Genomic DNA, 13324 nt, shown 5'->3' on the forward strand with positions numbered 1-13324 from the left:
TAAAATTTTTAGGAGTTGTTTTTATGGTTTATTTTTTCAATTCTTGTTGAGAAAAATGTTTTTACAATAATCACTAGTTTTAGGGTTTGTAAAACTTTTTGGTTGTTTTTCTAGTGAAAGTTTTGCCTTGAGGCACTACAAGAGTATTTTATACTCTTGCATAATTATTCTTGAGTATGTTTATTTGGTTGCTAGTATATTTTATTAATGTTTTAATTATTTTTCGATGCGTATTGCTCAAGGTGTTATTGAAGGTGTTGTCAGCACCTTGTGACAACACCTCAAACTGTTTATGTGCAACCCCAATTCCCTTACAAATTTTGATACAACTATTAACATTTCTGGATAACTGTAGTTAGTCGTTATCTCCCTCGCGTCCTCCATTGCAGACAGCTACAGACATCGAAATATCGATTTTTCTTTTTTCTATTATTCAAAACATAATAAATTATATATTTTGTATTTCTAAAAATAAAAACTATGCTGATTCACCATATCTAAAGAGGCCTACCAGTGAATCAACTTTTCTAGATCCAAAATAATGTGATTTTTTATTTTTATTATTTAAACAAAAACTATTATGAAATAGTCAATAGATCAATTTGGAAAAAAAAATATCCAACTCGACTCAATTAATGAAAATTTTTTATTTTATATCAAAAATATTACTTTTACTACCGATATATACGAGTTCAGTACCAGTCATATGCATAGATATAAATATATGAGATCGTTTTAAAAAAAAAAATTATTAAATATAAATCTCTTCTTCAATCTTCCAACTTTACTTTTAGGCTGTGTTTGGTATGCAGGATAAGGCAAGGATAAGGCAAGGATAATGATAATATCCTTTGTTTGACTCGGTTTTTGAATATGTTAGGATAACCATGGGCCCGGGATATTTTTTCGTGTCAGTGGGAAAAAGGAGGAGAAAGTAACCCACGTGAGAGCTTGTATTATGAATCCTATTTGCTACAGTAGATGGGAAAGAAGAGTGTTTTTACCGATTTGTCCCTTTCCCTACCTATTATTCTTAATTCGCACACCGACAAAACACAACCAAGAAGAAGTTTTTTGCTGGCGATTAACGAGGATTACGAACTCTCCTACTACAGATCTGGTTCGGTTTCTTCACCTTGCTTAGGTAAGTCGAGTACATGGTCTTCTACTAAACCATCTGGATTGATTTCTTCATAAAGTAATCGAGTGTTTTAGGTTGCCAAATGACCGTTTTTCTAAGCTCGAAAAAATTACGGTGATTTTTTCTTTTATCCCTAATTTTTATGAACTCGATGGTCTTGAGCAGCTGACATTTTTTGGAACGATGATTTTTATTTTATGCGTGAGGTTATTGAAATGGTATTTTCATCTGTTCTTGATTCCTGCTAATTTTTACATTATATGAGATTTTCGTGGGTTATGAAAGGTTGTGGCCTTATACATCCAAATATACCGTCCAACTTAATGTTCAAGATGGATATGAAACATTGTGGTGTTCTAAAACCCTCCGTGAATGTTACTGAGTTCTCAAGTGGTTAGTACATAGTAATGAGTACTTAACTTCATGTATATGTAAATATATTTCAAACAATCTTTTTATAATAATCATCAAATTAAGTTGTCAGTCAATATTCGATTGTAAACATTTCAATTTGCACTTCATTGTATCATTATTGTGATTGATTTGTATAATTTCCTTTGGTTTTAACAGTTGTAATCAAGAAGAAAGTAAGTTTTCATTATTCACTAATTCCTAAAATATTAGCTTACTTTAATTTGCTTATTTAGAGAGATGAACAGAAAACGTACAAACATTATCCTCATTCTCATGGTCTGTGAAATGTTATGTCGAAATTTTTTTATGGTAATTATTTTAACCCGACAACGTTTGAGATTACTTGAGAGGCGGCGACGCTATCCTCGTAGAGCAACTTCAACATACACCTTGACTGGGAGAATAAATGCCCAACTCAACCACCTACATAGGATAATTGATGCAGGTGATGTTCAATCTGTGGTTAACTTACGAATGAACCGCAATGCATTCGGACGATTGTGTTATCTATTAACCAACATAGGAGGGCTAGTTGAATCGAGATATGTACGGGTAGAAGAGAAAGTAGCTATGTTCTTGTCAACTCTGGCTCATCATAAAAAGAATCGTGTCACTGGACATGACTACATTCGTAGTGGACAGACTATTAGCGCACATTTCCATGAAGTAATGCGAGCACTTTTGAAGTTACATCTGTTACTTCTAGTTAAACCTGCCCCTGTTGACGAGAGTTGCACAAATGAGAATTGGAAATGGTTCAAGGTATTATAATTTTATTTGTACATTAAACATAATTGATGTTCTTCTTCACATAATTTTTTTTTAATTTATTATTTCTTCATCATAATTAATTGACATACTTATATGAGCATTAGCAGGGCTGTTTGGGAGCGTTAGATGGAACACATATCTCAGTACATGTCCCTGCTCGAGATATGGCGAGATACAGAACTAGAAAGGGCACTATTGCGGTTAACGTACTGGCTGTATGTGATCGAGAAATGAACTTCATATATGCTTTGACTGGGTGGGAGGGATCAGCCGCAGATGCACGCGCATTAAGAGATGCATTGACTCGAGACGACTCTTTCAGGGTTCCCAGAGGTTTGATTATTGTTAAGTCATTTATTTTCATTGTCTGTAGTCCACATTTGCATCACCATATTGTGAATAATAAATTATATGTATATTTTTCAGGTTGTTATTACATATGCGACAATGGATATGAAAATATTGAAGGTTTCTTAACTCCTTATCGCAAAGTAAGGTACCATAGGGATTCTTGGGGCAACCGTGCTACAGGTCCTGAAAATTACAAAGATTTATTCAATTGGAGGCACTCTCGAGCTCGAAACGTCATCGAACGAGCCTTTGGATTGCTTAAAAAGAGATGGGCAATCCTTCGAAGTCCCTCTTTTTACCCAATAGCAGTCCAAAACAGGATCATACTAGGGTGTATCCTACTTCATAATTTTATTAGGACCCAAATGCCAGAAGATCCAGTTGAAGACATAGAAGAAGATAGTGTGGCCAGCCCAGAGGAGAACCAGGAAATTGATTTTATAAGTAGTTTTGAGTCGTCTGGCATATGGGATTCTAGGAGAGATGAGTTTGCAATGAACATGTGGAACACTGACCATTAAATAGGCTTTCTTTGTATTAAACATTTTCATTTCTTTACGCTCACATTTGTTTCCTTGCTTTCTGTATTTGACACTTTTCCTCGTACTAGACATTTGATGTGAATGCTCTCTTTAACTACTTTATTCCATGTAAATCAAATTTCATTTCATATCCAATTAATGACAGTGGGTTATGGTAACATTATTCTCTTGTTTTCTTTATGATGAGTGCAGATATAGTATCGACAAGTCTTACATGTCATGGAAAGAAGCGCAACTTCTGCAAGTTTTATGGGGAAGTCAAAGAAGGGAGAGAAAAGTAGAAGAAGTTGGACCGCACGTGAGGAGGAAGTTCTAATCCATTCGTTGAAAGATGTGATTGCTAAGGGATGGAAAAGTGAAAATGAATTCAAAGCTGGATATTTAAACTTGTTGGAATGTGCATTGAAGGAGGCACTTCCAGGTTGTGATCTACGCGGGAATCCCCATGTCAACTCGAAAGTACATGTGTGGAAGAAAACTTATAGCACTTTGGTCACTATTTTGAGCAAAAGTGGTACTGGTTGGAATGATTCTGAGAAGACAATTGAGGCAACAGATGAGACATGGGAGGCACTCATTAAGGTATTACTGTGGTCATGGTATATGATCAGATAATATCATAACACTGATTATTGTTTCCTGTTTAATTGCATGGTGACGCCAGTGTACGTTCAATGAGACACAAACAATGGACGCATTACAACGACTGGTGTGAGATATTTGGTAATGACCGGGCAGCTGGGGAGACGACCAATAATTTTAGAGATGTGCTGCAAGATGTCCTCAAACTAGACAGCGACACACCAACTAATTTGCTCAATTGCGAAACTCTGACTTGTCCACCTGTAGAAACCGCAGCTGAATCGATCACCGATACTCATACTCCATCATCTAAAACATTTCCAGGTGCATCCTCTAAGACAAAAAAAAGGAAGAAACTAGATGAACTTGATGACTCTTTTGTTGGAGCAATCAATAACTTGGCTCAAATTACAAAGAGCACAATGGCAGACTTGGTGAAGAATTTGGCACCCGAGGATAAGGTATCAGATGCACAAGACGTTGTATTGGAAGCTATTCAGTAGATTTCAGAATTATCGGCGGATGATCAAGTGCGAGCTGCACGACTTTTGTTTCACAATCATGACGACTTGGCGCTATTCAAGCGTCTAGGTGTGGAAGGGAGGAAAAGTTTGATCAAATGCTTGTTAGATGGCGACTAGGGTTGGAATGGTTAGCCACAATCTGAATTTTTGTGTTGTCTGCGTAGCAGAACAGATTTCTATAGTTTTATGTTGACAAAGTCTTTTTGTTAGTATTTGGTGAATATTGTTTTGTTTTTGAGGTAATCACTCGCTTTAGTGCTTGCAATGATGGAATCTGGTTGTTAACTAGATGATAATGTAGACTTAGATCCACTATGCTTGACGTACTGTGTAATGAGAGTTTGAACTCAATGAAGTGGTGTGTGGTTACACACATGTTTTGTATATGGTATTTGTTTGAGAACCTTAATATAGTTAATGTTCAATGTGTTTTAACCACTGAAATTAATATTATTGTTTTGCCGTAATATAAAAAAATAGCGGTTGTGGCAACATGAATTGCTCGCCGACATCATGTCGAAAATTAAACAAGAATAGGCAGAAATTTAAAGTTTGTGTGCAGGTTAACTATATTTTAAGGAGTGAGCATGCTAAAACTTGAAATGCAACCAATCATCAGTAAACAAAAAGTAGAAGTCCTTTTCCTATAAACTAATATCTGGACATATATATATATTTGTGTTTGTAGAAATAACAATAATTTTTTTAAAAAATAAAATAAAAAGGCATATATATATATATATATACATACATAATAGATAAGTATACCGATCCGTGAGAGTTGTAAAAATTACACGGGTGTTTCCTAGCTAGCTTGTCCAGAATTTGAGTTCACATGTATATATATGTATATACAACAAAAAATAAGAAACCACATACTAAGGAAGACAGGCATGATTCCAATTTACCACAACCAACCCCAACTCCAAAAATACAACTCAGGTTCAGATTCCTTTTCCAGTAGTTGCACAATATAACTTTTGCACTTGCATCAACTTGTTATCATTTCAATCAATCAAAGTTTTTTTATCGGTTTCGAAATAACTATCGAAAAGTTCGCGTTTATATGGTTTTAATTGGTTGCATGGTTAACATCGGCTAGTGTTTGTAGTAAAGTGATATGAAAACTTGATGCTATAAAAATATTATTCCGAATATGACGTCGGAATATGGTGTATATATGTAAATTATGTGAGAGGTTTTAAAATAGAAAATATAGTAGGAAAAAAATTGAGTTACTTCGATAGTGGTCACCACTGGGGGAGGACAATTTCACAAACATGGTAATAAAACATTATGTACCTCACAATACATTATATTGCCCACAATGATACAAAACAGGAATACACACATCACACTACAATACTACTCCATATTAATGGAGTATTTTAGCCATAGTTTCACAAGATTTAAACAACACAATAACACAAGCCTAACTTAAAAATCCAACCAACCCTATTACATCAACATTAGCAAAAACTAACAACATAGGCAGATTGTGAGCTGCATCAAAAAAGAGAGGTCCCATACACAATTACGTACCACTTCAAATACTTTATCCATTTTTTTTCATTGGTGAACAGCTAGATTGCGAGCTTTCAATCTCATCTTTGTTGAAAGCATGTATCTTAATTCCTATTCCCATGTTTGTACTCCACTCCACCTCCTTGTCGACATTGGAATCACGTCGATGCTTGCTTAGAGTTTCATCTTCTTTCCTGATGTTTGCCCCGAACTCTGCTGGAGTTATAGGAAAAGCATATTGTACAGAATCTTTGGCTGCAATGTTGATGATAGCATTCTTACGTTTAGATGGTGTTTCCAGAACCTCAACTTCATCATCTGAAGTTAAGTATACATACTCCAGATTTCTTTTGGACTCTTTTGGCATCATGTTACACCAAGAATAAAGCTCAGAATCATGAGAGGGTTGGTCCTTCGACTTACTCATGCCAGCAGCTTGAAGGAATGATGAAGTATGACTTATAAACACGACACAAGTGGTTTTACATTCACTTTGTTCAACAACATTCATGCACAAGTCCTTATATGGACTTTTTGAGGTAGAAGTAATAAATGGAGCATTTACAACCACATGAACCTTCCACAACTACCACATTAATTTAAAGACTACAGTCTCTCTCACATCAAATTAAAGAATGACTGATGTGAATCATAAACAGTGACAAGTAAAGCCAGTTCTGATCCTAATAGTTATTATATTATATTAAATAAGTCATAAGAACCAAGTGGTTGAACAATATAAATGCATACATAATACAGCAAAAAAGTCAAAATAACCGTCACCTCAAACATATATTACCATAAGACACCACCATGACACATCCAAAAATCACAAAGGTTAACATAGAAGCAAGTGTCATGGTGAAAAAATGCACTACGCACAACTAATGCAGCATACTAGTCTAACACATGGCATTGTCATAAGCTTATGTAATTACTTGAACAAGATAACAATAAGCAAGATTAGTAGAAGAAAGACACACAAAATCGAGGAAATTATGCCAAAACAACAACATATCTCCTCTACGGTGAACGTTGGAGTTGGACGGACAGGTTTGGGTATGTCGGAGTGCAAGAGTGACCTGGGCTCAGAAGTGGATGTGGTCGTCTCAGCATTGAATGATGAATCTTCTTGTCGTGGTTCATTGCTTACTCCTTTTCTGTTAACACATTTGGTACTTGGTCCACCTACAGATGCACTTCCAGTTGTTGTTGCTTGGATATTGGATACGTCTTGGAGTTGATGGTATTCATCATGCCAGATAAATTTCTTTGGATGGTTGAGAGAGGCAGAAAATATGTAGTAATATTTTCCAGGTTGTGTAGAGAACTGTCCAGCTTGTCGTAAAACCATCAAACCATTCCCACACTCACATTGTGGTGGATTTAACGAGTCCATATTAACTGCAATATAAAATTAAGGTTAATTTGATACAGTCAAAATGAATTTAGGATATGATAGATCTAAAATCATATACATTAATATTCAACAATGAGAACAATAATATTTTACACAATAAAACTATTATTTCGGTGGAAAAGAGTCCATATAACAATTAAATCAACAAAGGATATGACGAGCTTCAAAAAAACTCATGTACTAATTAGTAAGCACCAATTGATACTATTGACTTCTATTTAATTATAACTACCAGTTCAAGGTTCTTCATACAATAAATAAATAAATAAATAAAAATCAAATTAGAAACATATCAATAGAAGATTAATGATAGTTGTTAAAATTATGAATACATGTTAAACCCCAAAAAATATGTACTTACAAATGTTTGACATGTGAGGCTACGAAAAATGCTGCATCATTATATGATTTATTAATTTTTCAAAGTTCTAAATCGTGTAATTTACATTGTTGGCAAGTAAATTCAGAAATCGCTTTGATGCTATAGATATGATTAATCATGTAACAAAATCAAGATAATGTTGCGTTCAAAAACTAAGTAATCCAAACAAATTACCTGCACATATTCAAAACTATAGATAAGACCGTAAAATTTATATATAATATCATCATTTTATCAAGTTTTTGGATCTCATCGATTTAGATGGGATTATCTATGTTTAATAAATTAAAAGCTAAAGCAAAAATAATGAAAGAAAATATAAAGTATGAGAGGGCAATAAATTCAATTAAATCCTTATCGAGGGAAAAGCAAAAGGGTATTACCTGCATATATTCAAAACTATGGATAAGACCGTAGAAATCAATTTTTTGCTCCAGTTGAATCCGATGCTAATACATTGACAAGCTGGAAATGAGACAGAAACGTTCTATATTTACAAAGGAATGAGAAATAAAAGCAACACATACACTCGTAAATCACACGGATCCAACAATAAACGTTGATTCTGGGAAAACCTAATTTAATTCACAGATGACAGAGGTAAGAAGCAGCTACTAAGCTAAGAAAAAAGAAGCAGCTGCTCACCGGACGCTGTTGTTGGAGCACCGGAGGATAAATCCTTGAAACGATTTGACGAGAGAGATTGAGTCGGTGATGGGCATTCAATCTGATTCTTTCCCTAATTTTGGTCTGGGTTTAAAAGATAATGAGAAGAATTGTGTGGACAGCTGGTGGTGGGCTGCCGTTGCCATCCGTAATATTAAAAATCGGTCAAGGGTACTTTAGGTAATTAACATTTATTTTTTAATAATAAATAGTTACAATCCCACCAAATCAAACACAATATAATTTATCACACCACAACACAATCTTTTTTATAATCATTGATATAATCTATCTTTATTTAATCTCATCACACGAACCAAGCACACCCTTATTCTAAAATATATCCTTATAATATTGTCTACTGTTTTAGCTACCATGTTTTATTTTATTCTACAGCATTTAGTTAGATGGATTTATATAATGTGGGAATGATTGACTCGATCTATATCTGCAATAAAAATAATTCGGGACGAAAATTTATTTCAGTAAATTGACTCATGAGATGGTTTCATAAGAATTTTTATGATCTAGTTATAACTTTTATATTAATATATGTTTTGCACCTAAAATATTAGGTTTAAGTAATTTTTATAATTAATTCGATATATTTAAATTATTGATTTACTTGCATCATATCATAATAATTAAAAAGGATAGTGAATCAATTTTTTACAAAAAAAACTAAACTGATTGAAATAATAAAGTAAAAACAACAAAATAAATATCAATTATTTTAATTTTTTATCAAACCAATATAAGTACTAATAAAAAGGAAATTTAATTAAACAATATGTACATTGAGGAAGTTATTATAAAAATATAATTTTCAAATAATTTTTTTGGTATCTCGGTACTCTTTTGAACTTTTTTAAAAAGCATAAAATAATTAATTTTACTAAAGTCCAAAAGCAATACTTTTGAGTTTTGACTATTTAATTATTTTAGTACTTCACCGTCTCCAAATATAGCATCCAATTGCTTTAGCTAATAAGTCAAATATAAACATATTTGAACTTCTATTTTATAAGACTTAAATTTGACATAAAATAATGTAATTATTGATCGAAATACGAAGTTAAAAGAGAAATTTAAAATTCAAAAAATTAATTATTGATGATAAATATATATATATATATATATATATATATATATATATATATATATATATATATTTGGAGTTTATAATTAAGGAAAAGAATTCCTTAGCAAAATATCTACTACACAAAAACTCTTATGAGATAGGCTCGTGGAACAGTTTTATGAGATAAATATCCTATATATTCAATTTGACCAAGGAAAAAATAATATCATTTATGTCAAAATATTACTTTTCATTATGAATCAAATCAACATATCTCATCTCACAACAAAACTATTCTCAGTTTTAAACTGCGAGACCTCGGTTCTAAAACATCTAATCTCGGATTAAATAATAATTAAGAATACAAGGTCCAAGATCAATAGCAATAAAATAATTTTTTTTAAAATAAACAGTGCCTCGCTCGATCGGTAGAACTCAACCGATCGAGCGAGCAAAAATAGCAAACTTACTGCCCAGAATAAATCCAGCGCCGCTCGATCGGTAAGATTCAACCAATCGAGCGGGAAAGCTTTTGCAGAAACAAAAACTTGGCCACAAGTCCATCTCTTGATTGGTAAATCTCTACCGATCGAGCGATGACAGCTCTGAGCAGAAAAACAGCAGAAATTGACCAAAACTCAAGTCCAAAACATTCAATACATAACAAGGTACATATTACATGCAACGACAACATTCAACCCAAAATATTTGAATATTAGAAACTACAAACATCAACTAAGTTCGAGTTCTAAACATGCTTCAAAATAAACTAGATTGACATGCTGATTCAACTTCTAAACCGAGTCACATTTCTATCTCTCGCTCTTGATGCTAACCAAGTCTTCGCTGACTCGATCATGCCCCACCTGTTGCCAAGTACACATACAAAACAAAGAAACATCCGGATAACTCCGGTGAGAATGATATTCCCAGTAAAAGCAAAATAACATGCAATGACAAATAATATCTCAATAACATGAAATACAACAACATATTCTATGTTAATATGAATGAAATTCATGTCTTTAAAATCGGGATATCAACTCTGATAAACAAGGGATTGCTGCTATGCTTTTGGGATCCCGAGGATGAGATCACGTAACAACTCACCGACTATCCCAATCGATGTGGTGTCATGTATCTAATACCCCTTGAATTTGGTGCGACTATAAGGCTTATGCTGACACTAGGTGAACTTCTACAACCCAGGCCACTCGCAGTATAGCCCCCAAAAGTCTAAACAAAAAGGGTCGTTCTGCCGGCTGAAATCAAAGATTTGGCTCAAGATGAATGCATAAGAAAAACATAAAGCATTAATCTATATAACAAAAGCTCAAACAACAAAATATAAGTCCCACATTCTAGAACAAGTATTGATGCAAGTATGTGATTTTAAGGAAAACTCAAGAACCAACTGTCTCGAGTGTGTGATAAGTACATTTTGTATGCATTAGTTCGTGATAGGTTTATGTCTATTTTTTGTGCATTCATATTATTTTTATGTGTTTTTATGTGATTTATTTCATGTGTGTGCATTTCACTCTCCGGGTTAATTTTGTAGGAAAATTAATTTTTGAAGAATGAATTACGGAGCAGCCATGATACAAAAATTATATTTTATGTTAGATAGAACCAAATACGATCTACACTGTTCAAAATCAATTTCAAGATGTTTTGAAGAAGCTGTCCAAATTTCGGCTCGATCCGACGGCTAGAACTTGAGATATGATTTTTTCAAGAAAACTGCGCGCTGGCACATATGTATGAATGGACCCATGCACGGAGGTGGAACGGGGTCCGGACATGTCGCGAGAAAAAAAATAATTTGAGGCCGAGGGCACCCGGAGGTGGGCACGGACCCTTATCTAGGGTCCGTTCATGTCGCAAAATCAGAAAAATAAAATTTCGGAAATTAAAATTCTTAGCTTTTCGGGCTTTATTTTTGGGCTTTCAAAGACATATAAATAAGAGAGTTCAGAACGTGATTAAAGGGTTCGAATCGCATCAGAGAGGTGGCGGCTAGGAGGATTGGAGATTGAAGAACGCTCCATTTGAGTTTTTCTTCCCTTCTTCTTTAGATTATTAAACTTTTGTTGAATATTGTTTTCGTTATTTGATTAGTTTTTCTTCAACCAAGACGGCGAGATTGGGCCGAACAGATTTTTGTTAAACTGTGGATTTTGATTTGGGATTTTTAGATCTTTCTTCAAATTATTGATTATTGGATTTAAATTATGTCTTGTGAATAACCTGATCAACTATTTACTTGCTTGTTAATTGATTCCAAGTCGACAGAGAAGAAATTGATTTCGATCACTCCAATAATTGACATATGGTTAAACCGACTAGAAATAGTATTCGGTTTCAGTATGCGATTTTAGGTGAAAACTGAATTATCACAAATATTGAATGCATTCATGTTTGATTAGAATTATGAAAATTAATCCGTCATAACTTGAATAGGTTTAACATGTTCTAGAAATAGACTGTTAAACAAGATAAGATAATTCGCCGTGATTTAAGATTAAATCTGAATCCTGGATTTGCCACTTGTTTGCATGATTTGTTTGGTACCTTCGTATGTCTTGGTTGTCTCTATTTAATTGAATTTATTCTTTTTATATTTTAATTCTTATTTTATTTTAGTAATTAAACTTTTATTTAATTCTTAGCACTCGTTTTATTAATTTGTCTAGATTAAGTAAAATAATTAATTATTAAAAATTGACTACAGTCCCTGTGGGATCGATACTTTGACTCATTGTCCACTTACTATAACTTGACCTGGTACGCTTGCCAGTAATTATTTTTAATACCGAAATAAGCGGTCAAGTTTTTGGCGCCTTTGCCGGGGATCTGTTTAGTTAATATTAAGATAGATTATTTGCTTGAGTCTAGAATTATTTTTATTATTAATTTCCTTTTGTTTATTTAATTATTTATTTTACCTTGTGAGTTACTTGGAGATGGTTAATTGACGGATTTTCACAAGTTTTACCCAACAGTTCGCATGCGATGATGAGCCAAAAGTGAATTTTGATGATGAAGATGAATATCAGTTCATGTCGAGTGTTGTTGGGGTGACGAACTTTCAATTTCAATATCACGCCAAGCTTGAGGGCGTAGGAAATCAAGACCCATACGTAGAGTCGTATGATTCTTACTATGGGCGACAGCCGCTCTTTGATGACTGCTTCTGCATAGTCGGGCTATAGACTATAATTTTAGCGCTGACTGAGAGGCAACCCAGTGTTCTCTTTTCTTTACTTTTTATTGTTTTTTTATTATCTTTTGCTAATCCACCGCCTTACCCATTGCCTTTATATGTGCAGTATGTGGCCCCGCTAAAAAGATGTCGTTGGAGTTTTACAGATGGAGGAAGAGGACAAGGAATAAACTAGGGGAGTGTTTCATTATGTTTTTGTTCATCTTGCATTTGTGTGTTTGTTCATGCATTCTGTTCATTGTTTTTGAAGCATTGAGGGCAACGCTTTGGATAAGTATGGGGGTAGACTAGTTTATTGCATTGTTTGTTATGTTTGTGTTGCTTTCGTAATCATTTAGTTTATTTGCATATAGTTTGTTTTAGTCATTGTTTGCATTTGTGTTGAGTAGGATGATTAATGGGAGCCAATCATGATATGAAATTATGATTTTTGTGAAAAAAAATTTTTTTTGCTCTTGACTTGACATGAGAAACCTTAGGTTGAACCGTGAATATTTTAAAGCACTCATGTTAAACCAGTGAATTGTAGCGAAGGATTTGATGATGTTTTTTTTTTTTTTGACTGCTTGACCATTGCACGTGTGAGACCTTGGTTCTAAACATCTAATTAAGGAGTAAACAATAATTAAGCATCCAAGATCTAAGAACTAAAAGCAAAGCAAAGGAAAAATTATTATTTTTTTTTTTAAAGAGGGCCGCG

At 33.6% G+C, this 13324-nt stretch overlaps 1 protein-coding gene across 1 annotated transcript; it reads left to right on the forward strand.

The window, feature by feature from the left end:
• The first annotated feature begins 981 nt into the window (after nt 1-981).
• Nucleotides 982-3198, forward strand: LOC140859920 (uncharacterized). Its single transcript, XM_073262547.1, has 5 exons — nt 982-1144; nt 1427-1534; nt 2001-2317; nt 2434-2659; nt 2753-3198. Exons 1-5 carry the CDS (start codon nt 982-984, stop codon nt 3196-3198), a joined length of 1260 nt encoding a protein of 419 aa, XP_073118648.1.
• The last annotated feature ends 10126 nt before the right edge of the window (nt 3199-13324 follow it).

The sequence above is a fragment of the Henckelia pumila genome, chromosome 1, assembly GCF_033568475.1.
Source record: "Henckelia pumila isolate YLH828 chromosome 1, ASM3356847v2, whole genome shotgun sequence".
Lineage (NCBI taxonomy): Eukaryota > Viridiplantae > Streptophyta > Magnoliopsida > Lamiales > Gesneriaceae > Henckelia > Henckelia pumila.

Excerpts from the sequence above, each read along its gene's own strand:
- LOC140859920 (XM_073262547.1), top strand. The coding sequence starts at position 982 with ATGGGAAAGAAGAGTGTTTTTACCGATTTGTCCCTTTCCCTACCTATT. Across the intron at positions 1,535-2,000 it reads TGTTACTGAGTTCTCAAGTG|GTGATGTTCAATCTGTGGTT; the intron begins GTTAGTACATAG and ends TAATTGATGCAG. Across the intron at positions 2,318-2,433 it reads AGAATTGGAAATGGTTCAAG|GGCTGTTTGGGAGCGTTAGA; the intron begins GTATTATAATTT and ends GAGCATTAGCAG.